This window comes from Aptenodytes patagonicus, chromosome 4, assembly GCF_965638725.1.
Source record: "Aptenodytes patagonicus chromosome 4, bAptPat1.pri.cur, whole genome shotgun sequence".
In the NCBI taxonomy this organism is placed as follows: Eukaryota; Metazoa; Chordata; class Aves; order Sphenisciformes; family Spheniscidae; genus Aptenodytes; species Aptenodytes patagonicus.
The window spans coordinates 85,465,442-85,490,259 of record NC_134952.1 but is presented as its reverse complement, the minus strand read 5'-3'; the positions used below and the strand labels follow the sequence as shown (position 1 = coordinate 85,490,259).

The 24,818-nt window shown below is 41.6% G+C and overlaps 1 protein-coding gene across 7 annotated transcripts in view; it reads left to right on the top strand.

Annotated features, from left to right (window-relative positions):
- Positions 1-24,818, top strand: part of USO1 (USO1 vesicle transport factor) — a 37,714-nt gene that overhangs the window by 2,298 nt on the left and 10,598 nt on the right. The window contains exons 4-16 of one of the 7 annotated variants that reach the window (XM_076337487.1): positions 4,948-5,027; positions 7,286-7,297; positions 10,717-10,817; positions 12,831-12,933; positions 13,076-13,131; positions 13,773-13,893; positions 15,666-15,844; positions 16,628-16,768; positions 17,602-17,690; positions 18,431-18,585; positions 18,844-19,049; positions 19,908-19,928; positions 24,098-24,208. In XM_076337487.1, the coding sequence (XP_076193602.1) occupies positions 4,948-5,027; positions 7,286-7,297; positions 10,717-10,817; positions 12,831-12,933; positions 13,076-13,131; positions 13,773-13,893; positions 15,666-15,844; positions 16,628-16,768; positions 17,602-17,690; positions 18,431-18,585; positions 18,844-19,049; positions 19,908-19,928; positions 24,098-24,208 (1,375 nt within the window). Of the gene's footprint in view, positions 1-4,947; positions 5,028-7,285; positions 7,298-10,716; positions 10,818-12,830; positions 12,934-13,075; positions 13,132-13,772; positions 13,894-15,665; positions 15,845-16,627; positions 16,769-17,601; positions 17,691-18,430; positions 18,586-18,837; positions 19,050-19,907; positions 19,929-24,097; positions 24,209-24,818 lie in introns of all 7 variants that reach the window. The other 6 variants (XM_076337485.1, XM_076337489.1, XM_076337488.1 and 3 more) reach the window with 6 other exon arrangements.

Here is a 24,818-nt window from a genome sequence, read left to right as displayed (position 1 = left end):
CAAAAAACAGTAAATATATCTTTGTGGTTTTTGGGTTTTCAGCTGAAAAAAATGCTGTCTTCCACAAAACGTTGATAGGCAGATTTCCTATTGTATGTTTTACGGTGGACCAGCACATCAGCTGGGCTGCATGTTGTATGTTGCGGTTCATTTGAGAGAGGTCTAGTTGTAGCCCCCGTGTCTGATTAGTTCAGGTATGTGTTACAGGTGGTGTGAGTGCACTGTTTGGTGTCAGTGATTGTAGAGGTGAGGCTTTGGGGACTCTTTCAGTTGTAGGAATACAAATCAAAGCCAGCCCATCTGAATAACTGGTTGCTAAATGAGTCGCAGGCTCAGCTGTCCCTGACGCCCGATGTGACTGGCATATTGAACTGAGAGAATGGTGGTCTGACAGAGGACGGTGCTGTTGTGCTGTCATCGCTGTTTCAGTGTGTGCCCGTAGGTGTGATCTTTGGACCTTTCCAGTGTCCACCTGAAGCTTTCTGCAGAAGTGGAAAATGCTCATTTCCTCTTCCTGCCCTCCTCTATTTTTTTTGCATTGCAGCTACTTACGATTATTTTCAAGAAGCAGCAGTGCAACTTCAGGGAAAACAGAAGTCAATGATTGACTGAAGTTGTCTTCTCGTGTGTCACCGTATTTATGTGAGTGACTCACATGTGCTGGTCCTGTACGTTGACTGTGTTGCTGTGAAGTTCCAAGAAAACAGATGGTCTAATTTAATTAGAAGTATGAAAGGACTAGGAAAAGAGTATGCTGAAGTCAAAATAGTGACTTTTGTTTTCCTCTGTAGCTTAGCTTTAGGCAAGTATGCTTTTTCAGTGATTATTAGGTTGCCCTGAAGATGGGTGACTGTGCTCCTGAAGTGAAGCTTTTTGGCCGTGAAGCTGCTGATAGTTGTTATTTTACTGACTGGAGATCTTGCACACCTATCTGTCTTTTGTCTCGGATGTACGCCTGTAGTCGCTGGGTTTTGTGTGCAACAGAATATGAACATAATCTGTGGGATTCCCCTCTTAGTTCCCAGTTGAGTAGAAGCAGGGCTTGGTTGGGCTGTATCAGGCGAAGCTTAATCTGCTCTCCAGCCTTTTTTGCAGGGATGGAGTGTTTGGGTGGAAAGAATTACGGGGGAGGAGCAGCAGCAGGCATGGGTTTCTGAATTCACACAGCCTGAGCGTGTGTGTGGAATGGATAGCTGGTGTACAGAGCACTGTAACGTGAGAACAGTGACAAGTGCAAACACGCTTTCCTATTATGTATTTACCAAAAATTAGTGGACTAGTTCAAGATGCAGAACTGTGTGATCTTCAGCAGCATTTGTCTTGCTGAAATGTGTAACAGCAATGTGAAAAATTGAAGCAACTTTGCTGGTAAGAGGTGATTATTTCCTAATGCAAATAAGCTCATTGTGAACTCAGTATCTAATCGACAAATCATTTGGTTTTAAGACCTTCTCAGCCAAGTACGATAGCGCAGCTCTTATCTTTTCTGAGAAATATGTTAAATATTATTCATGTAGCCCTTGAGTAAAAAAGTAGCTGTCTTTCGTCTCTGGTGTATCTCCTGATTTTGGTGAATCAATTGTTCCTTCTCTTGGAATTTGAAGTGATAAGCACAAGTACGGTATCATCTCTGTAGTAGTAGTTCTTTCCTTCCTTCCATTTGCAGCCTCGTCGCTGTGCCAATCATTTACTTCCCTTGTAGTGAATCGCACTTCTCTTTATCTCTTTCTGTTACAAGGCATGCTGATATTTTCTTATTTCTGAAGTTGTTAGTATGAGGTGAGAAGCATTTATAGCTTCATCTCCTAACTTGAGTAGGGAAAAGGCCTGGTTTGCACGGCTGCGCTGAAATGGCGAGTGCTTCTTGTGTCCTGTTCTCATTTCTGTCCTCAGATCTTAGACAGTTGCTTTGAATTATTTTCAGCCTCTACCCTGGAACAGAAATACACCACTTCTCTCTCTTAAATGAACACGTCATTCCACTTGTTATACGGTTTATACCTTAAGCTCTATCTCCTGCCTCCGTAATTAAAACTTGTTCTGTAGAAAACTGACTTCTTTCACTAGTTTTTCAGCTATGTGCATCAGCCATCCTGGAGCCTGGTAACGCTCCTAAGTCAGCCTTAAAATGTTCTAGACTCTTACACACACCAGTGTTCTTATGCCGTATGTTTATTTTGTAATATGAAGTAGGAACTGTGATCTACTAGAGGACTTTTTCTGACTTGCTGTCTAGATGTTGCCACATCCCACCAGGGATTATTTTGAAAAAAAAATTTGGCATTGACTGTAGAACAGGCCAGTACCGCTTAACTCTCGGTGTGGGAGAAGGCACCAGAGCAAGAAGTCAACTTCAACTTTAACTGCTTTGGTTCTACTTATATAACAATGTTTGTAAATTTCAGCGTGACAATTCTAATATTTTGAAACCTAATATGAACCTAAGAGAAAGGATTCTTTTTTTCTTAAGGCACAAACCTTAGTTATCTATGTGCTATTAGTTCCAAATTTTCTAATTGTAATATTCCTCTGTGAGAGGTAATACAAATGTCATTGCCCCTTTGATAGCTTTTCCATGACTTGAGTTTTTAGGGGTAACAAAATGCCTTCCTTTCTAGGCATGCTGTGATTGATGACATGATAGAAACACTCTGCTTTTCTTGACAGTATAGATGATGCTTGTCTCTATTCTGACAGTGAAATGCTGTATTTTTAGAATAATAGGTAAAAGCATTTTTGAGGCACCCTACCTGGGAGGACAATACATGGGTGCCTTCATTTCCATATGATTCTTCTCTGCTATTGTTTGTGAACTCGTGGAGCGCTGCACTGACATCTTGGTCGTGTGCCACATAAAAGCACAACTAGCAGAGGGAAGATGCCTGAGGTGGCTTATGCTGGATTGTTGCATTGAATAAAGGCTGCGTCTTTTATGGATGCATGAGAGACTGGAAGTCTATTTCTTGACAGATTTTTCACTACAGAGCAAAAGCTGCACAGCTTCAGTCTGAACAGAATAATCAATAAAATGTTCTTTGTGGTGAACAGCTGCTGGTAGCAAGGCAGTGAACAGCAAAGATAGGATGTTGCTGTCCTCATTTTCTTTCGACAAGAGAAACAAGGCCTGCTTCTACCACATCTACATAAAATTTGCTTACTCGTTTGTAGCTGCTGTGATTTCCCTAACCAGGGAAAGGAAAAGCAAGGCTGCAGCTTGTTTGGTTTTTTTGTAATTCTCCAGGAAATAATTTCTATGTGTTTTTCAGATGTGGAATTGTTTCAGTTAGATGAAAAGGAAACCATAGGCTTTGTAGTATTGTGTTGAAGAACTAAAATTACAATAGAGTGAAAACATAAGTAGGCTGGAAATCTGAGCATACCTGCTGAATGAGACCGTTTACATGGACTAAAAGCTTCCTTTACTTGCTTTCACTAACAGTTTGGTAGAGGAGAAGATAATTTTTTTTTCCCCTTTGGTTTCCATTACAGCCCAGCTTAAAAGCAGGTGGTATGAGTTGAGTGACACACTGAGGAAAAATGCTTGTGTCCTGGGAGGACATCAGCAGGAAAAGAATTCAATTCAAAACCCAACACGAAAGAACAAACTACACTGACTCCTGATTATTTCTAGCTTTTGGTTTAGTGTGAGTCGTAGAAAGGGAGGTGAGGTGTCACGTAGCTCGCTAAAGCCCTTGCTGTAGTGATACAAGAAATGTAGGTACGGATTGCTGCGTTCTGTCTTCTCAAAGCTGGTGGATCACCTCGAGGCATCTCTAGTTTTCTTGGTTGCAACAACTGCTATAGGTCTGTCATATTTAATTAGTGGTCTAGCAGAGATAGCTGGTCTCAATTAAGGCTTGACTTTTAAGACTGCTTGTTAGGTTGTTTTTTAGGCCTGTGCTCTGAACTGGCCTAGTAGCTTCTTAAAATGCAAATTTATCTTTGTTGTGGAGGCTTTACTTTGTATGCCTTAGAGATCAGTGAAAGCAAATACTTAAAAGTTTGAATGAGAGGTCTTGTTTTGACAGCGTGCTCTTCTGATGCTTGGGCAAGACATGAAAATAGCTGTGAGGTGTGTCCTTCTGCACTTTGAGGTGCCTTCCTTTGTGATGTTATATTTTATTTTCCTTTGTTTTTTGACCAGCTGTGCTTTCATACTTTTCTGGTTTATGAGCAACAAAGCAACCAGCAAAAAAAGTTACATCCTGCCCCCCAAACTCTTGCACTTTGTTGTAGCGTAGGGTTTACAGATTGTTTGGTCTTCGTAATGCAAAAGAAACAGGTCTCACTTAAAGCAGGGCTTATTAAGAGAAGAGTCTTGGTGTAAGCAGGTGAACTAATGCTTTGGGGTTAGACTGGCTGCCTAGCAGCTTCCTGGGGGTGCTTGGAGTTCAAAAACCCTTAATAACTGGGTGTAGTCTGAGTTGGTGACATGGAGGCTGGCCTGTTTGGGAGAATCCGCGGCTGTTGTCATTGCTTTCACGTGGAGCGTGAGCTTTAGGCCCCTACTTCTCGCTGACGGGGTAGCACGGAGGGTCTTTCCTGGGATGGTGCTGAAGCTTGTCTGCAGCTTCCTTGGGTGATTTTCTGGGAAGGGGTCCGAACCCCTCCCAGAGATTTGTCCTGGTATACTTGAGGCGCGGGTTGGAAGGAGTGACTCAGGAAATGGAAGACACGCTTACAGTGAAGCTTCCTGTGGTCATCTTGTGTCACCAGACTTTCTGGATGTGGCCACCTGAGGGAATGGAACTGGGAAAAGGAGTTTGACTCCATTCAGGGACTCGACAGCTCATGGTTACATGGTATTACAAAATGTCTGTCAACATCAGTCTTTCTCACTTGATCTTGGCAGGAATCCCTGCCAAGGGAACTGCCTGTGCAGAAAAAAAATGTTGTAAGAGTAGTTGGAAATAAGTCATTAAAGAAAAGTGGTTCTTTCATTTACAGTTCAGATTCTGAAATAATTGGCTATGCCTTGGACACTCTCTACAATGTAATATCGAATGACCTAGAAGAGGAGGAGCAAGGTAAGCGCTTCGTAGTAATACTTGTATTAACTGTGGGGGTGCTTTCCTTGGTGGTTTTGTACAAATTATAAACCGTAATACTCTGTGATTTACTAATGCTGAGACTTGCTTTGTTATTGTGTAGCTGTTACGACAGTGCTAAAAATCTTGTTGGACGCAGCTTGCATTAAAGTAATACTGGATCTCTTGTTCATTAATTTTAAAAACTATGTTCTGTGAACAGCAGCCAGGTTGGAATGCGATAATTCATTGTTTTTTCTAGTTTGTAAGTAAAGAATCGAGTCATTCTTTGCTTTTGGGAAAGGACAGTCCTGGCTGTTACTGTCAAATGGGACACTACTATCTGATGATTTAACAAGGATATTGAGAGATAAAGTCTCAGGTACCTATGATAAGGTGGCTATATCGAAGTGTGAAAATCTTTTTTTCCAGCCCTACTGTGGCATTTTAGAAAGAGATTCTGCCCGTCCTTCCCGAGATAGTTAGATGTAGAAGCATATACTATACAGCTAGGCTGTGAAACTCCCTGCATCTCCTGCCTTTATTTTATTTTGGAAGGCCTTTCTTGATAGGCCATCAAAACTGGTCTCAAAGGCCAATGAAATGATTGCAGCTCTTAAAAATAACCCCGTATTTCAGAGAAACATCAGTACCCTGAAGAAAATGACAGCAGTAACCCAAATTAGGCTCGGGCAAGAAGTATGTTCTTAAAACTAAATACATGAATAGGAGCTGCGAGTGCCCAGACTGAAGAAGAGCCAGATGCTTCTGACAAGTAAAACAGCTGTGGATTATAACTGTTTCAGGCTCTTGAAGGGTGAATGGTGCGGAGGGCAGGACGGTCCAAGTTTCCCTGTTTTTAGCATCAAGGACATGTCTAAAGAATGGGGATGGGATCCGGCTGAGGGCTGTGCAAGTGCTAGCTTGGGAGGAGGCCTCAATCAGAGCGCGGTATCTGTCAGATGCTGAGCCTGTGTGCGGTTGCTCTCATCACCGTTGCTGGGGAGAATGGAGACCACGTACTAGTTACAGTCACGCAGGCAACTGCCGAGTAGGTGACTCCGCTAGAAAGCTGTCAAACTCAAGCAGGCTGTGTAGTAGAGCCAACTGTGGGATTCAGTTGACCTTTTTGACATTTCACTTGTGCCTTGTTGCAGGTGTTATTTGGAAAACCGCTTCTGTTCGTATTTGCAAATCAGGTCTTGGCTCGATCACTGTTTAGACTAGTAATCTAAGCCAAATGGCTGTAGAATTGCTTTCCAAGGTTTTAAGAGGAAAACATCAACAACAAATAAAAAGGCTTGTAGGATATCCGTTCTGCTTTTGGGTGAATGAATATGAAAATCCATCGTACCAGCCTGTCAAAAAAAAAAAAAAAAAATTCAGACTTCTTGGGCAAGCATGAATACAGTGTGAGCAGAAGGCTACATTTAAGATGACTGAATATCTGTGTGTTCGTAACGTCCTGCATTTGCCGTGGATCTCAGGAGTCTTTCTAGTCCTTGACAGCACTTGCATTTCATTTTTCAGTTTCCATTACATGTAGTGGAGTGCGAGTGCTCCTGTGAATGGGTAAAATGTGAGGTGATACTGCTGTTTGAGTTGAAGTCTCTTGTCTGCAGTATTTACCCCGAGATATTTCTTCAAAGGCTCCTTAAGTGATAAATAACCTTATGGAAAGTAGGTGAGGGTTCTCCAATATGAATAAATTTCTGCCAGTATGTTGGCATTACTTTGTGCATATGTCCTTTCACGGTGCCTTCTACAATTAACTGTCTCGTCTTACGTAGCTACAAGAGACTTGCAAGCTGAAATCCTTCTGTGATATGTTATTCTTAACCATCTCTCAATTCGTCGCTTTGCTTATTTGCCCTTCTTTTCCTTGTTCATCCGGTTGCCTGATCTTGGTGAAAGAGGTTTTGAACAAGATCAGAGTTTTACAATGCTGGTGAATCCATGTTCATGGTAGTGGCCTTGATTATGGACTTGACAAGAATGTTATTAGCAGTCTCTTATGAAGAGCAAAGAATTGACAAACTTGAGTTATGTATGTGCGATCACCAGTGTTGTTAAGAGTACAGCGTTGTTCAGTTTGGCCGCTTTGACAAGAACTACCTGAAGGAGTAATTGCTGCCGTAGAAAGCCAGGAATGCTGCTTTGAAAATCTGAGCTTATGCTGCTATTGGTTGTGCTGTTTGGAAAGCTATTCAACTTGTAAACCTTTCTCTTGTTTCTTTTTCTTTTATCTGCATTGACAGATGATTCTGAAGGTAAAAGAACCTTTACTTATATAAATATGGCACTTTGTTTTAGGCCTAGTTGCTACTCACACCCATAACACTCGCTGCCTTTTAAAAAGGACACTGTAAAGACTTGCATTGGAGCTCAGTGAAAGCTTTCTGCGTTGTGCTCTATACAGTTTCTTTGGAGCTGAAGTGTCTTCCCAATTTTATTTCTCATGTGATTTGGGCATGTTGAATACCAGCAGATCTCCAGAGATTGTAATCATGATAAATTCTTGTTTAGGATGTCATGCAAGTGTGCAGCTTCAGAACTGATAGGATTTTAATGGGCAAAAGTTTGTGAACAGGGTTTCTGTTTTCAAGAAGCCCTGAAGTTCGACACAAATGCACGTGCTGCATTAAGCATCCTTCACGGTGTCTCTTTTAAGCAATGCATGTTAAAATACAGTGTTCACTTCTACTGTAAGTTACCACTAACACTTTTATGTTCTCCTTTAAACTGGTTTTATCAAAATGCACTTGATATGTTTATTTTAAGTTCTAGTTTGCTGTGCTGCTTGTTAGTGAATCACTAAGAGCTAATCTTAATAGATGGAAGTCATTCTCTTTATTTGAACCCTGTGAATGTGTAGATTTGAAGAGCGATTATGGGTGGAAGTCTGGTTGCAAGATCTGTGGTGTATCCACATAAGTAGAAGATGCAGTTTCACTTTGCCTGTTTCTTTCTGTCTGGCTTCTCTCTCTCTCTTTTTTTTTTTTTTTTTTTAATTTAGTAGAAGAAATACTGATAGGAAAAAGCAAGAGTTGAGAGGAAAAAAAAAACCCAGAAAGACAGCTTTAATTTGGCCCTTTTATAGAAGAACGCTAAACATCCTGAACTAGAGTCAAGCTTTTCGAATAAATAAAAATTACAGCAAACTTGTAAGAGGCTGTGTAATTTGTGTATACTGCTCAGGTTTTGCCTTAGCACCCGGAACTTACGCAAGGACAGGAGGTGGGATTAGGAGGAATCCATAGTTCAAACACTTGCTATTTGTAGCTGAGTTTGGGTAAAGGACAAGATGTTCAGTCACAGCTCATGGAAAATTCGAAGTGAAATGTTTTGACTTAAGCATCTATTTAAAAGAAAAAAAAGTTTAGGTCTATGGACTTTCCTTAGTTTGCAGCAAGCTACAGCACGTGCAATCCGTGTATGATGCTCAGCTGAGTTGCTTTTATTCTACAGTATTCTGCTAGATGCTACATGCCTGGGCTAGAGTTATTTTTGCACACAGTCTGTCCTCCCTTTTGTCATCTTTTGTTAGTATTTCATAGTTTCTGCAGCTAAAAATTTAGAGCAGGCTGGTGCTGCTTCTCTCTCCCTCTTGTAAGCTACCTACTGATAAGCCTGTTTCAAGGGAGAAATACAGCTATACTACATTAGAGAAGCGATCAGCTACTCTCTGATGTCTGAAAGGCCAAACGGAAACCTCTTTCCTGTATTGGAAATCCGTACAAATTAGATCTTATAAACTGATACCTTGCAGTGAATCACCATAGCCAACAGTTTGAATTGGGTTGGTTGGATTAAAATTGTTTTCTTGGCACCAAATTTTTATGGTAGAGTCCTTGGATTTCTCTGTTTAGCCATACCCCTAACAAGATAGAGAGTTTGAAGGTTGTGTGGTCTTTGACCCTTTTTATAGCTGCTCAGTTGTTAATGGTTTGTTAGTGACTCCTTGATAAGGCTGTAAATCCTGCGGTTTAAGCAGGAGGAAAAATCCTTCTTTTGCCTTCACTTAACCAAATCAGACCTTTGGATTTGGTCAGAAATTCAGTGCCTTTACCACGTTTTTTCTGTGCTTTATGCTTCAAGCTGTTCCTGTGCCGGTGGTTTCATCAGCTGGCATGGGACGGTGTCGCAGTGCTGCATGTACATCTGCATGATTTGTAGGGCAACCTGATTTAGAAGACAAGCAGCAGTGCCTTTGCTGCGGCTCTTCCGTGAAGCGTTGGGCTGTCTGAACTGCCTAAAACACAGAATAGAGCCTGGGCAAGTGGCAGCATGCTCTGTGGGACGGGGGGCTTGGAGGTTATGGAGAGAGAAGGCAGCAAAGCAGCAAGTTGTTTAGGGGATGTGTGGGGGAGAGGAAGCATTGTAGGGAGAAGGGTGCTTGCTGGAGTTGGATATGAGTGGATGTGTCCTGTGTACTGCTCCCCTAGCAGTTAATTTGTGTTCATTGGCTTTCTGTGCTGTTGTGAGCAGCACAGCTGTTGTGAGCAGCACAGGTGTTGTGAGAAGTGTAAACGCAACCAAGCAAAGAACCAACCTATTTTTTAAACTCAACGAGAGACTCATTTCATATGGGGTGGCCACTGGTGTCACGTACAACTGAATTCCCACCCCTATTGCGTGGGACTGGATTTGAACTACTGCGAAGCAGTTGAAAAGCTGAGGTCTTAGACACTGTACTGGACTTGAATGAAAGGTGGTCTCTTCCTGTCCAAAATGAAAGTATAATAAAAAACCCCTTTGAATTAGAATTGCTCTTCCTCAATTTTTCAACTGAAATTCCTTAACTGTGCCAACCGGTCGTACCTACATACGATTGTTTGGTGAAATAGCTTTGTAAATTGTCACTCAGCCTAGGAAAACAGCAGCGGTGCAGAGATGCTGTTTGCGTGTTTTCTGGCGCTACCCCAATTCTACACAACTGAAGAGCAAATAACAGAATGGCACTTCATTTCCCTTGTGAAATTAATTCACATTCCAGACTGAGAGGTTTTGATGCTCATTTGTTTCAAACTTATTCTCCTTTCCTGATGTTTAGGTCTTTTCTGTTGCTAAACCAAAATAAATAAATGAGGTGTTTCAGCCATTTAGCTTAGGATGGTTTACGTTCTCCACTACTTGCTTCAAGCCTCTTGGTATGAAATGTACTTTGCTTTTGCACATTAGTGAACGGTCCTTACGAGGAACTTCTCTACTGGATCAGTTCATCTGCATGCGAACGTAGCCACTTGGAGGCTTTCTGCTCCTCCTCTGCTGGGAGGGTTCTCTCTTTCCGAATTCTCTGCTCACTTAAGAGTGTGCTTGGTTATATCTGTAACGGGCAACTGTGCGGATGAGAACTGTGAATCTGGTTGGATATGATCAATGGAAGTAGGATTTTTTTTCTTTCAATGCTGAAATGAGTTTGTTTAGTAGATTCTTGGTTCCCTCCTGTTTTTAAAACAAAATACCTCTCAATAAAAGTTATGTTTAGAATAATGTAGGTTTTTATCTTTTGTGCAAAGCTTGTGTCAGTGTTTTTGTTGTTTGTTTTTGAAAAGAATTCAATTAACATTATAGCAGTGACTCTAAATCTTGTTGTCACCTGTGGTCCTATTTCAGTGAGAATAAAAATCACAACTACCTGAAGGTCTTCCAATCATGTGTTGTAATACATTATTTTTTACGATTACAGAAGAAAACTTACCAAAACAAGTTGATGATTTGGGAAGTCAGTTCACAGAGATTTTCATTAAACAGCAAGAAAATGTCACTCTCTTGTTGACTCTTGTGGAGGTGAGTAACAGTATCATATTTGGAATACTGAGAGACAGGTGGTGCTGTACTGGGAGGTTATCGTAATAGATAAAGCTATGTTTTTGTCTTTTAAGTGAAGCCTGTGTCAAATGAGAGGTATTCTTAGACATAGTGAATGTGGGGTTGGAGGTGAGTGAAGACTGACCTGGATGAACGCCATTAGTGCAGCTTTTAAAGCAGGGTAACATTGAAAGGGTTTTAGATATTTGATTAGAAACAGTAAAAATTATTGCTCCACCAACAGCAACTGTTGACACACGTGCAAGATAACTTTTCAGATGATCATTAAATGATAATGAGATAGTAATGTCTGTTGAGATGCAGTTCAAGTAGAAAGGGTGACTGCTTTCCATCAGCATGGTATGTTTAACTCATTTTCCAGTGGTTTTGTCCTCAAGTACTGCCTCTTGATTCTTAATTGTTAAAGATTTTGTTTCCAAACTAAGAATATGATTGTGCTTGAGACAAAAAGAGCAACATGAATCTCTCCCCCCCTCCCCGTAATCCATCTTCAGTAAAAAGATGATGTTCTACTCTTCCCGTATGGAACTTACGTCAAGCTTTCAATAGTATTAAACGTTTGTCAGTATATCTGAGGCTTAATCCCTGAGTGCTGAATTTCGGCCTCAGTAGATGGAAATGCGAATCAGGAGCGCAGTTTTGTAGACTATGGTTAGTGAGTTTGTAAAATTATCTTTCTGAAACTTCTGTTTGTGGCTGACAGTCCTATAAAACTACTAGTGAGTGTGAAAGGTTGGCTTATAAATATACTCCTGAGATGCATAAATGCAATACGTATTTTAGGAAAATTCAGGGTATACTTGATTGATGTATCTGTTAGAAGTTAGACTAGGGTCTTACTCTGCAGCAGGGTTCTATTGATTTTTGTTGATCCAAATCTGAGCTCTGCAAGTTCAAAACAGCAAGCATCTGTCCTAAAGATAGGTGAAACCTATAGGTGGAGCTGCGTGACTGTTGATACGAGCTTGGTGTGCAATTGCACACAGAAGTGTCGTTTGATAAAAACGTGTATAGCGTTGTGCAGAGCTGGAAGTTTGTGATGTGTTTTCTAAGTTATCTGTTCTTTTTCTCTGCAGATGCCTTAGTTCAGCGTCCTCTTTGCTAGCAATATCATGCCATTCAGGGTTTGTCCGGTACAAGAGTCGGTTTTAGAAAAAGCTTTATAAACCATCTAGCCTGTTTGGTGAGACGGTTAGAAAATTGAATAGCTAGCACCTCTCTTGGGCAGCAAGTAGAGTGGAGACGTTTATCTTGGCCGGTGCCTGAGGTAGGTAGGGGTGCTGAGGAAGGGATGACACACACTCAGTTTTCACTTGTAACTAGGAACAGGGATAAAATAAGACTGCTTGTTCGAATTAGTGATCTACTGGCTTACTTCAAGGTGATGCTTTAAAACCAGCAGGATTAGAAGTACAGAAAGCTCTGTGAGGTGACTCAGTTGAGATGTGGGTCTAGTTATCAGCTGTTGAATGAGTTTGAGCTGACCTGGGGAGCCCAAAGGTTTGCTGTGGTTGGTCAAGTCTGTCCATGGACTCGTTAGTTCTTGAGCTTTCTCTTGCTGACAAGACCCAATTTTAACAGAGAAGCTGCTGTTACTGTTTGGGAATAGGAAGAAGATACAAAAGGGCTTGCTGTTCTTTCCCTCTTAGATTTCTGGGTAATATGGGCTGATGCCTGGAGGATCAGACTGACCGGTTTTTAGAAAGAAGAAATAGCTAGGAAAGTTATCCCAGAGAAGAGGGAGGAAAGGAAACTGCTGGGAGTTCACGTTGCTGACAATAAGGTAGAACGAACCACAAATAGGATAGTGTTTTGACTTGCTGGCCATGTGCTGTAATAGGATGGATGAAAAAAGAAATTGACAGGAGATGAAATTTCTTATCCATTTGTGTCTATTCGTAACTGTGTCTAGAAGAGGAAGTTGAATACTGAGGAATTTATTACTTAATGTAGTCCTCTTCATCTTTGCAGGAATTTGATTTCCACGTTCGCTGGCCTGGAGTGAAACTACTTACATCTCTCTTAAAGCAGCAAGGACCTCAAGTGCAGCAGATAATTCTTGTCAGCCCTATGGGTAAGCGGTTGAGTTTATTGCTGATGAACTTGAAGCTGAAAGCTCGGCTAACATCGTGGCAGGGGGCTAGAGGAGTCTCGAGCAAGGTGTCTTTAAGACATGCACCTTTTCTGTGCTCTTTTTTTAAATGTGTTTCTTGCAGGTGTTTCCAGACTCATGGATTTACTAGCAGACTCTAGGGAGGTTATACGAAATGATGTAAGTACAGAACAAAGGCAGTTTACCCTCTTAAATAAATAGTAACCGTCAATCGAGTTGCTTAGCACTGGTGCAGAATTTGGTTTAAGTTAAACGAAAGCGCATGAAGTAATCATTGTGGTCGCTAATTGGGAATATTTCATTCCTCAGTTGAGTTGGGTGGCTTTTGGATGTCTCGCCACAATTCACATAACAACGGGAAACTGTTACTGTGTATTTAATGCAAACGTTGACCTTTGTGTAGGGTTCTCAGAGTATGTTAGCTGACCTTTGTCTTGGCCTTTCGTCAGGTTCACTTCAATTCTTCTGCTTTACTCATCAGATACCAAAATGCTCTAATTACTTAATACAGAGGCGATGAGGTGCTTTACAAGTTCCCGCCCTCTTCCCCCACATAGCATCTTTTTTTAACAGTACTGTGCTTCTATTTTGAAGTGCAGTGAGGCATGAGGGACCTATTGTGTGATGTCCACGGTGGGTTTTGTTAGATGTGCCGACTGGCATGGCATGCAGTTCTGTCCTCTGACTCTGGCCAAGGATTATGCTGCTGATTTAGCATCCTTCTAAGAGCTGTGACTTGTGAAAAGCAATGTAGTTCTAGTAAAACTAAGTTTAATTTCTTCTCTCCCCCACCTGTCAAGGGAGTCTTGTTGTTACAGCAATTGACAAAAAGTAACGCAGCCATACAGAAGATTGTTGCCTTCGAAAATGCCTTTGAGAGACTTCTGGATATCGTAACAGAAGAAGGAAACAGCGATGGAGGTACAGAAAAGTCTGAGACTTATTCATAGTCTTGTGCTTCTGCACAAACTATTAGGTGACAATGTTTACAGGCTGACGTTAGTATGTAATTGGAGCTAGGTTAGTGGGTAGAAGGATCAAAACATACAGCCTGGTTGTAACAAAACAAGCAAAAACAGATCGAGCAAGTAGGCAGGGTTGCAGCATCTTTTGAAAACTAGTCTTGAGATATTTCGATAAAACATCAGTTAATTTTTGTGAGCATGTGTGCATGAGATTGTGTGTTCCTGTTTGGCTTAGGTCTGTGAATGTATATACTTTGAATGGCAGTGTCAGATATGCGTATGCTGCATTTGTCACTTACAGAGTTAAGCATCTGCATTCCTCCTGCGAGATCCTCGGATGCTTGGAGTGGCTGGAAGTAACAGCTTGCTGAGTTTCTTCAGCCTCACTAGTAACTTCAGTTTTCTGGTCAGCTCCTTGCCAAATCATTTACCTGTTGCGGGGGGGAGGGAAAAGGATAAAAAAAGAATTAGCAAAAATAATGCAGCACTTAAGTGCTCTTTTTTTTTTTATTAGCAACACATTATGAGTTTACCACCAATAGTAGTTTGCTACAGGAATCTATTTCAGTAACAAGCCAGGTTCCTGTTCCATGACCTTTCTGTGGGCTGCAGAGGCAGTTAATGCTTCTCTCCCAGCTGAATTATTCCAGGTATGTTGGCATGGAAGGATTAAGCAAACCTTTGATTCAAAGCTGCTATTTCTAGGCAGTTAATAATTTTAGGAGACTTGGTATGTAAATTCCTAAGTGCTAAGAGTTCTCTGCTTCCCTCCTCCGGTGTGTCCATTCCTCCTGTCCGCAGCCCTGCCGAGGGCTGGATTGCAAGCTGTGGCTCTGCAGCGGGAGTGGGGAGGGGGGAATGTGACAGCTGGTCTCTCTTTGTTCTCCCACTCCCAAGTCTGGCACTGCCTGTCTGTTTTCAGAAGTGCGAGGAGTAAGTCTTTATCCTTTCTGTCGAGTCCAGGTTTGGAGGCATCCCAGCAGTACCAGAAGCACGCTGCCTTTATTCGTGTTGTCTTCTGGACAGAGTTGTCTGAGGATTTTCTCTTCACAGAGTACATAGTTGATTAGCATCTACAGTGCTTTTTCAGTACAGATAAAACCTGAGGGTAAAACAAAAAGCTGTTGCAATTCCAAGGAGTTGAGTTTGAATTGGCTCATTTTAAGGGCTATTTCCAAGAATTGCTTCTCCACCACAATAACCCAAAAAGTAGCTTTGAAATGAATTGAAGATGTAGCCAGTGATTAAAGAGAATGAATGTGTAATCCAGTAAGAACTGCTGCATTTGAATCGCAATGCAGTTCAAGAGGAACGTCATTTTAGTGCTTAGAATACAAAGAGACAGTAGTGTAGCCTGACTCTGAAGTAGGTATACTTCAAGACACAAAGTGATTGTGAGGCTTTGTTTGAAGTTCTTCCTATTCCTACCCAATTAACTCGTACAAACTGTATATTCTTTGGAAATAATGTTTTTGCTTCAGACTTGTGGAAGAAACACAATTATGGTTTCCTTGGAAATATGCTGGATCAACATCGGTGTATGTAATTCAGAGTGACTTTTGATTATTTTTTCATGCATGAGGTTCACAGTTCTTGATCCAAATCTAACATTTGCTAAGAATGAAGTGTGTGCTCTGTTCCATCTAGAACGTACTTAGTGCATGGCGAAGCTAGTTAGTTTTCCACGTGTCATCTTTTGATTAATCTTTCGCTTTTTTATTTCACCAGGAATAGTAGTGGAAGACTGTCTCCTCCTATTACAAAACTTGTTGAAGAACAATAATTCCAATCAGAATTTCTTCAAAGAAGGTTCATACATTCAGCGTATGAAGCCTTGGTTTGAAGTTGGAGACGACAACTGTGGGTGGTCTGCACAGAAAGTAACTAATCTTCACCTAATGCTGCAGGTAAAACACTTCATCTAACTCCTAAGTACCGATGTCAACGCTTGTTCGGCTCTCTTGCAATGAAGAGTAAGTGTAACGTAACAGTTAACCGCGGAATCCACGTGTTGTCTTTAGCTCAGAATTAGCGACCGACATTCATGAGATGTACTGCTTTCAGCACAAATACTATTGCCTAATTGTGAATTTGTCATGGCTGCCATATCACATAACTTTGTTTCATGTAACTTAAGATGTAACAGTGATTTGAGTTAAATACATAATTAGGGGTGTTCTATGTAAAGAATCCTCCTGTATGAATTCATGTATGGCTATGGTGCATTAACTGAGTTCCAGTAGCTGCCTTCGCTATGGGTTCATAATTATTGTTGGGCGTCTTCCCTTCTGCTCACCCCTCCAAAAAAATGAAATCAGGTTTTCCTGTTCTGTGGCACTTTGTGTGGAAGCCGAACATTAATGATGAAAGTAGTGTCTCGCTTTCGGAAATGTAGTTCTGACAAATGGTGAGCCAACTAATAGAATAGTTACAGCTTGATTTCTCATCACTTGGTTACAACGTTTGCAATGGAGTCAGATATTTGAAGATCTTAGAGGGTTTCACTGAACTCAAAATCAAATGGCCATACGTAGTAACAAGATGAACGTGCTGTTTAATTGTTGTCTTCTATCTCCGTTTTTAGGAGCAATTCTATTTCATGGCTAAACTTCAAATGGGTAAATCCGTTTTGTTTTGCATTTCAGAAGGTCGTGGGCCCTCTTCACATATAAACGTTTCTCTTTTTCTAGCTTGTGCGGGTACTGGTCTCTCCCACAAATCCTCCTGGTGCTACCAGCAGTTGTCAGAAGGCAATGTTTCACTGCGGATTGTTACAGCAGCTCTGCACAATCCTGATGGCAACTGGAGTTCCTGCTGATATCCTGACAGAAGTAAGAGGGAGCAAATAGATGTAGGGACGGGGGCAACTAAATGGCTGAAAGCAGGAGTCTGCAGGGATAAGTGGTTGCTGCAGAGACAAACTGAAATTATAGTATTTGCTAAGAAAGTGTTTCAGATGCCAGAGATGTCAGCTTCCTGTGTGGGCAACATAAATTTTTATGTTTTACATTATATTCTGCAACCAGAAAGGATTCGGATTTGCTTATTTTTTCTGTTGGATTTCAGCATATCCCAGAGTGACTGAATTGATTCATGTTTTTCCCTGTTCTGGGGCTGGGGTTTTTTGTTGCTGTTTTTCTCTTTTGAGAGAGTCTAGAAATACTCTGACTCAGCAGGTTTCCAATCATGCGGGATATCTAGCTTTTAGAAAGCCTTGTCAGCAGTGTAGGATGAGGTGTTTTTTCCCTTGATAAAATGATGTGCGTAGATTGAGTGTAGACTGGTTCCTTTGGCGCAACCTCCATTCCAATTCTTTTATCTCTTAAAAGGTTTCACCTTTCGACTTCTTTAAAATGTCCAGTTTAACTGGCTGTCATAGCAAAACTGATCTGACGTAGAAAATGAAGTTGGAGGTAACTGGGTGCGATAAAGCCGTCTGAGCTTTCTGTCGCTTAACCTTTGCTCAGCATGCTTCACAGCTGTTACTTGTTTGGATTTAATTTGAAACAGTTTTATTGAATAAATCTCTATGCTGAGACTTGGTATGTGTTTTTCCGATACCGAGCTGTCAGTGTAATCTTGGATAATTTTGAGCGATCTAGATAGTAGATTACGGCTCACATTTAACTATCCGTGTAATATTTTTTTCCTGCCCTTTCTGTAGACCATTAATACTGTATCAGAGGTCATTCGAGGATGCCAGATGAATCAAGACTACTTTGCCTCTGTAAATGCACCTTCTAATCCACCAAGGTAGAGGAAGAAAAGTGTTTAACTGTGTTAGGTAATGATGTATTGGTATGGGCAATGGCAGTCTAATCCAAAGGATTGTTTAAATTCAGAGTTTGGAATTATGATACAGAGCAACAGCTTCAAGTTGACATTGGGTGTATTAGATACAGCATGAAGGTGTCAGGTGTGTTTCCACAGCGATAAGGCCTAGAACTGATTTTATTTGTTATGTGGTACCTGAAAAGTGAATGAGCCATAGTTGAGAAATTCCTAGATGGGGACGAGCTGTCAGCCAGTCTACAAAAGGATTTAGAGGCTAGGAAAATAGGCAGGCAACTGATATTTTCTCAGACTGGGGAACAGCAAATGTTAGCTTAATGAGATCTTAACCTCAACATTTGAATGTGAGGGTAGAAGAAGAGCATTCTGTATTACAAGTTGCTAATGGCCTTATGAGGCATCTTCTACAGTATTATTGAAGCTAGCAGGGAGCAGCAGGAGACTCAATGGGGAATGAAAACATTGCGGAGGAACGCTAGCTCGTTGCAGTCAGGTATAACGAATCTACTGTTTTGTGTGTTAACTAACTGAAAAACTTTGGTACTAAAATCAAAGGTTTTACTCAAATGTTTGAAATGGTAATAGATGAAGTAGGCAAAAGTCTCTTTCCTTACCTGGAGAATACACTCCAAATTGTGTATCTGTGGTTGTCTTCATTCACAACTTTGTCCTAACGGTTTTTCTCTTGCCTTTCCAAACAGGCCTGCAATTGTAGTACTTCTCATGTCCATGGTAAACGAAAGGCAGCCTTTTGTGCTACGCTGTGCTGTTCTCTATTGTTTCCAGTGCTTTTTGTACAAAAACCAAAAAGGACAAGGAGAAATTGTTTCAACGCTTCTGCCATCTACTATTGACGGTATGCAAACCTAACGTCTCTGCGGTGAGTTGTGAACTAGCACAAATGTTTAATGCATCGACTAATGTCTTTTGCAAAATTATTTATCTGCTGTTAAGTGTCTGATCCAGGCAAGATGATTTGGCTTACAATTCCTGTAAAATTCCACTAGTTTCTTTTTTCTGGGTTTTAACTGTATGTTGATGTCTTAAATGTTTTGCCGTTTTTGTGGCTTGTTTTAATCTCACTTGTACCTCTTGGCCGTTCTGGTAGCTACAGGTAACTCTGTCTCAGCTGGTCAGCTGCTCTGTGGGGGCCTCTTTTCCACGGACTCTCTCTCAAACTGGTGCGCTGCCGTGGCCCTGGCCCACGCGTTGCAGGAAAACGCTACTCTGAAAGAACAGCTCCTGAGAGTTCAGCTAGCAACGAGCATTGGCAACCCGCCAGTGTCGCTGCTCCAGCAGTGCACCAACATCCTCTCGCAGGTACGGCAACGACTGCTCCCCGCTTTGGGTTAAAACTCCGGGTATCCAGGAAGAATGCTGCTCTTGTGCAGGTGCATCACAGGAAGACATGAGTGCTAGCTTAATGAGAAGGAGGCTTCTTTCTCTTTTGCAGACTGATTTTAAGCTTTGCTTAAAGCACTCTATGCTTCAGGGGGAGGAGAAAAGCAGCAAATCTTTTTCATCAGCGATTGCTGCTTGATGTTGTCTACTCTCAGTAGGCAGAGGGTCCTAAAGCATCTAGACCTTAAACTTGGTTTAAAAGACAAGGCAAACTGGCAGGATCCCCAGTCACGTTTTGTGGCTGAAGAAGTGCCTGGTTAGTATTTAACCTGTAACTGCTAACTTGAAACATCTTGAAAATACCAGGCTCTCATGTATTGATTGTTGTTGGTTTTGCTATTCAAAGCTAAAAGCTTTTTAGAACTTGTTCAACACGTGAACACCTGGCTTTGCAAATGACAAGTGAGTGAACTTCACCTCCTAGCCCCCGCTTCCTTGTGACGTTCGCTTCTGTTACGCATACTTTTCCCCTGAATGGTTGTAATAATAAGGAGCTAGTTAACTGGCAGCAATTAGACTTTCCTGCAATTGAGAATAATGGCAGAATGCTGGAATTTTGAATTCGTTCATGTGACTTTTTTTATCTGCTTTACCTGAAAATAGACAGTACTCCTTTTTATCTTTTTTCCTGGCATTTTTGTCTAAGGTAAGCTTGAGTCAGTAAAACTGCCTGTGGATCTTTAGCCTTAAATGATACAAGGGATTCAAACTTTGGGGGGATGTTTCTGAAATGTGTTCCACTTCAAGGTTCTCAAGTAATATGTGTGTAACTTGCAGGGTGATAAGATCGACAGACGGGTATGTATTTTTTTGGCACAGCTTTGGCATTTTCTTGCCAAAAGTAGGCCTTTTCCTCTTGTCTTGGGTTTTGCTGGGCAGGTTTTCTTTAACTGCTTTTTGATGTGTTTCCACTTACAGCTTTGTTGCAGTTGGGTTTGGGTTTTTTACTAGCATAACAAGCTCTTTCTGTGTCTCCAGGGGATTCTCTGGGGGTGTTCCACAAAACTATGGGATAAATATCTTGGGTAGCACGGGTGCTTTCTCTCCAGTGGGGCGGACTCATTCACCATCTGTTCACCTAACAGATGTGTTTTCTTGCAAGAAAAATTAAAACTGTTAGAAATGCTGTTTTCTCAGACTGGCCTGTAGCAAACAGCTGGTACAATCTGAAGTGGGAACATGCTGCTGATTTCCTGACTGCTAAAAGAAAAACTGTGTTTAACCCGCCTTTCAGCCGCTTTGTATGTTCTACTTACCAGCAGAAGTTTTAACCTTGGAGCTACTAGTTGTGAATAGCAGGGATCTCATTACTAGCAAATGACCCCTGAAGTGAGTTGTTTGACTTTGAGGCTGTGTTACTTAAAGCGCTGCTAAGTTGGTTATCAGCAGCAGAAAAAACAATTCTGAAATACCACTGCTGTGGAATTGTCTGCTTTATTTACCACATTCATCACGGTTGTCCTGAGGGGTGGGGTTGTACTGTTACCAGCCCTGAATTGTAGAACAGCAGCCATGGAGAGCTGTCATCTATCACAGTAAGTGTTATCATGGTATGTCTAGAAAATAGCTGTGTGGGTGTTTTTTTTTTTTGTTGTTGTAATTTTTTAGAGAGGGTGTTTTGGACTGTGTGGAAATCCTTAGGCAGAACATGTTAATTTGACCTCAGAATAGCATGCAGTGCTTGAGAATAAATGTGGTTTGCGACTGCTTCCAGCAGATAACGTGTGCTGTAAATGCTGGGTCACACAAGCAAAAGTAACTTTGCGTTTCTGACAAGGTAAGAGATTCTTCTACCAGCGTTCTCTTCAAGAAGCACGAGGTCTGCCAATGTGCTGTAGGGCAAGACTGCCAGTTACAGTGGTTATTCCCAGTGCGTATGAACTGGCTAATAGTGTTGGGACAATAAGAGCCAGTATTAGTAAATGTAAGTGAGGGGAAAAGGTTTTCTAGTGTTGCTTGTTTGTTCTGTTTGAAGCAAGCATTTCTTTTTGTTCAGTTGGGGAGAATTGACTCGATCTTTGGACAAATAGTAAGTTGGCGTGACTGGTGTCTTTGCGCAGATAATGGGTGTTGCAGCCATTTTGTCAGTAATTATGCAGTCTGAACTTTTAACTTCCTTGGACTGATTCTGGTCACTCCAAGTAACTTCTGTCTATTCCAGAAAGGTGAAAGCAGTGTAGCGTGGGTAGTTACTGGGGGATTAAATGCGGACTGTCAGCAATTAAAGCAGTTAAGTGTAGCCAAGTCTGGCATTTGTAGAAATAGGAGCTTGGTGGACTTGGTCAAGCCGAGTGGCCTGTTCTCAGGTTTGCTAGAGATTTTAAGGGTGAGCATAGGGAGGGTCATAGCTCTCCCTCTAGAGCAGAAGGACTGGGGGAAAAGGTATTCCCGGCGGTTTTGAAGCAGTCTGAGGTGTGAGGAGCCATGAGTGGGGAAAAAAGGGCAGTTTCCCTGTCCGTTGCATAATGGTACTTGCAGGTGGGGGCATGCTGCAAGTGTGGAGGGTGGACGCTCCATCCATCCAGTGGATGCAATGACATCCTTCAGCGCTGCTGCGTTAGGGTCATGTTTCCCCAAAGGTGTTTCTGGGGCAGGTTAAGTTACACAGTTCGCCATGTCATGAGGCTGTTACTGCATCTAATATGGAAGTAATTTGGGCAAAATTGGTGCTTTTACAGCGGTCTCGTGCTAAAGCAGGGTACCGCCTAGGTGATTTCCAGGGTCCCTTTCAACCTAAGTGACCCTGTAGTTCTGTGAGATAGCAATGAGGAAGCAAATCGCCTGTCTAGAGGCTTCAGTATAGCAGGAAGGGCCTCTGTGGTCAGCAGGTTCTCCAGCTAAGCTGCTTGACAAGACAATACTATTGTAGTTTGCTACACCAATGTGGAGTGGCAAGTGATTTTCTGTATGAGCTTGTAAGACCTATGATTTGTCACCTTGTGTCTTAACTCATGCTTCACCTGAAGACTGGAGTGTGAACGCAGTTCTTAGCCTTACCTAGTGGGTAATAGAAAGTGGTGAGACAGCTCTTCCGGCATTCTGTCTTGCCTTTGTGGGTAAACCTGCTACACGCTAGTGAATCTCTTCAACGTGTCTTGTCATTAGACTGTCTTGGAAATAAATGTCACTTCATGAGCAGAGATCTGAAAGTGTTGTGTTGCATGCAAGTCATTAATTAATGACCAAGTGCAAGGTGGGCAGGGGAAATGCACAATGGTGATGGGGAAAGCTAAATGAGCCAGTCCAGAGGAAAGGAGAGGGCAAGAGGATAATAGAGTTGGGGGACTAGGCCGTTTGCAGTGAGGTCTAGGTCAGTGGAAACCAGTTGTGGCATTCAGCTAGAAGGGTAGCAGCAAGGAAGATAATCTGTGTGTTAATACAAGAGCACGACAGGGTCACAACAAAGCTGCAGACAAACCTATAGCAAAGGCTAAACAATGATTGCTAGTAGGGCACGTAGTACTCACCGTGAAACACAACAGGCAGGTGCTGCGTGGTTGGTGGTGATGGCTGTGTTCTCTGCTGTTCTGACATTGTTCACTTGGGTCTCCAGAAGTAATGATGGTGATAATGATGAAAAAGGGCCAGACGCTCTCTTTCCTACGTGTGCTGCATTAGGGATGGCTGCTAGAGTCTCGATATCTGTAATCTCTGTTCTCCTCCTTTAAGGCGATTATTTCATCTTTGTGGTGGTGATACACTGCAGCAAATCACAGCACCTCAGAACAAAGTCCTTGAAGGCAGTCTCCTCAGAGCTTGGCATTTTCTTCCAGAGTTGCTAGACTCAGTTCCTGTCTGTCTTGTGGCCCGCAGCAGCAGTTGGGTAGCTGCGAGCCTGCTACAGAAGAGCTTCTTGCCAGACTGCTGCTCACTGGCTGTTTCAATGGGCCAACTGGCTTATTCAAAGACCTTGGGGGGGCTTTTTTTTTTTTTTTGGTAACGCTTAGCTAGAGTTAAAAACAATACTGCCTTCAGTTCTAAAGCATAGGGGTTATCAGAGGCAAGGATGGAAGTTCAATGTCTCAAGCGCAGGTAACTCTCAAGCACAGACTCTTTCTTTGTTGTTGATGAATACTTCTCTCTTTTGCCCCGTCTTGATCCCTGTGACCACTCGTTCCAGTGTATTTTCTTGCCCCCTTTTGAAAATATCCCAGCAGTTCTGTATGCCTCATCTTGCCTTCGAGACTTGACTTTGGGTTGCAGTTACTTTACCCAATTTATTAGGTGCTTGTGTGAAGTTTAGTTTTACATGCAGGGAAGGTTTTTCTTGGTTGCCTTCTGAACGTTGACTATTGGAAGAGATGTATGCCTGTCTTAACACTGCCGTGCCCACAATATCTGCAGCAAAGACAAGGGGGACAGAATTGAGAACACAGCCAATTTGCAGATGAAAAATAATTTTCCCTAGTTAACAAAAAAAAATACTGCAGTTAGCATTCCTCTTGCTGGCTTAATGTGCGTATTGTCTGAATCAAAAGCTGCTCCAGTATTATCTTGCTTTACTTAGAAAATAATATTAGGAACACATGGCATTTTTTAATCAGCAGGGGAAGTCTTAGTGATGCATCTCTTACAGGGAATCCTTACCTGACTTAATTTACACCTTGTTCCTTCTTTACAGGGTTTGTGTGTATGTTCCTTCATGTCACCCTAGTATTAATTATAAATGCAGAACTAATTTGTTATGATTTTATATTGGTGCTAATTTGCAATGAGTCATATTTCACATCTGTGTTGCTTGTTGTTTTGCTCTGAAAACAGTTAAATATGAATGGTTTAATACTTAGTTTCATCTAAGCACTAAAGCTGTGTTCAGTAACTAACGAATGGGTATTTTCTAAGACTTGATTTGTTGTTTTCCAAATGATGAGGTTGAAGTGGGTGAGTTCTGAATCGAATACAGCTTTTTTCGGTGTATTAGTCGTCCGCTGTGGAAAGATAACGATGGGGGGGTTTATTCTTTTCAGGGCAGCAAAGTACAGACCAGGGTTGGACTACTGATGTTGCTTTGCACTTGGCTAAGCAACTGCTCGATTGCTGTCACCCACTTCCTTCACAATCCAGCCAATATACCTTTTGTATCCTTGACCTGCTTGCCAAGAAGAACCGCTTGCCTAGAAATTACTTGTATTATTCACGTTCAAGTTATATGTTTATCTAGATCAGTTTGCAGGGATACTGCATGACACAAAAGAAAATGCACTGGGGCAAGAGATATAACCAGCCTTTTGTTGACAGTTGCTCTGTGTATGCCGACCTGTCTGTAGGATGCGCATGTAAATTCAAGTACAGCGGAAAGCTATGTCATTGTGCCAGCTAAGTGTATTTTTTATTGCGACAAGCTCATTGATATTTTTAGTGTGACTTACGCTTATACCCAAGAGGTAGGAAGAATATTTCCTATGTCTGTTGAAGCTTATTTCTATGCTAGCTTTTCAGGAAAAAATCTGACTAAAGTACATAAGGCTAAACTGTCACCTTATCTAAACTGAATGTCTGTTTTGGAACAATTAAATCTCTTTGGTTAAGGAGACAGTAACTGAGAAAATAAATTTTGGGGAAACGACTGATAATCCAAGTACGTCAAAATAGGAGCTAGCTTTGCGAGGGTTTCATCAGCTATTTTGCCTACTTCCTAATCAAGCTTGGTTTTACATGTGAAAATAATTTTGACTGGGAATTTATACA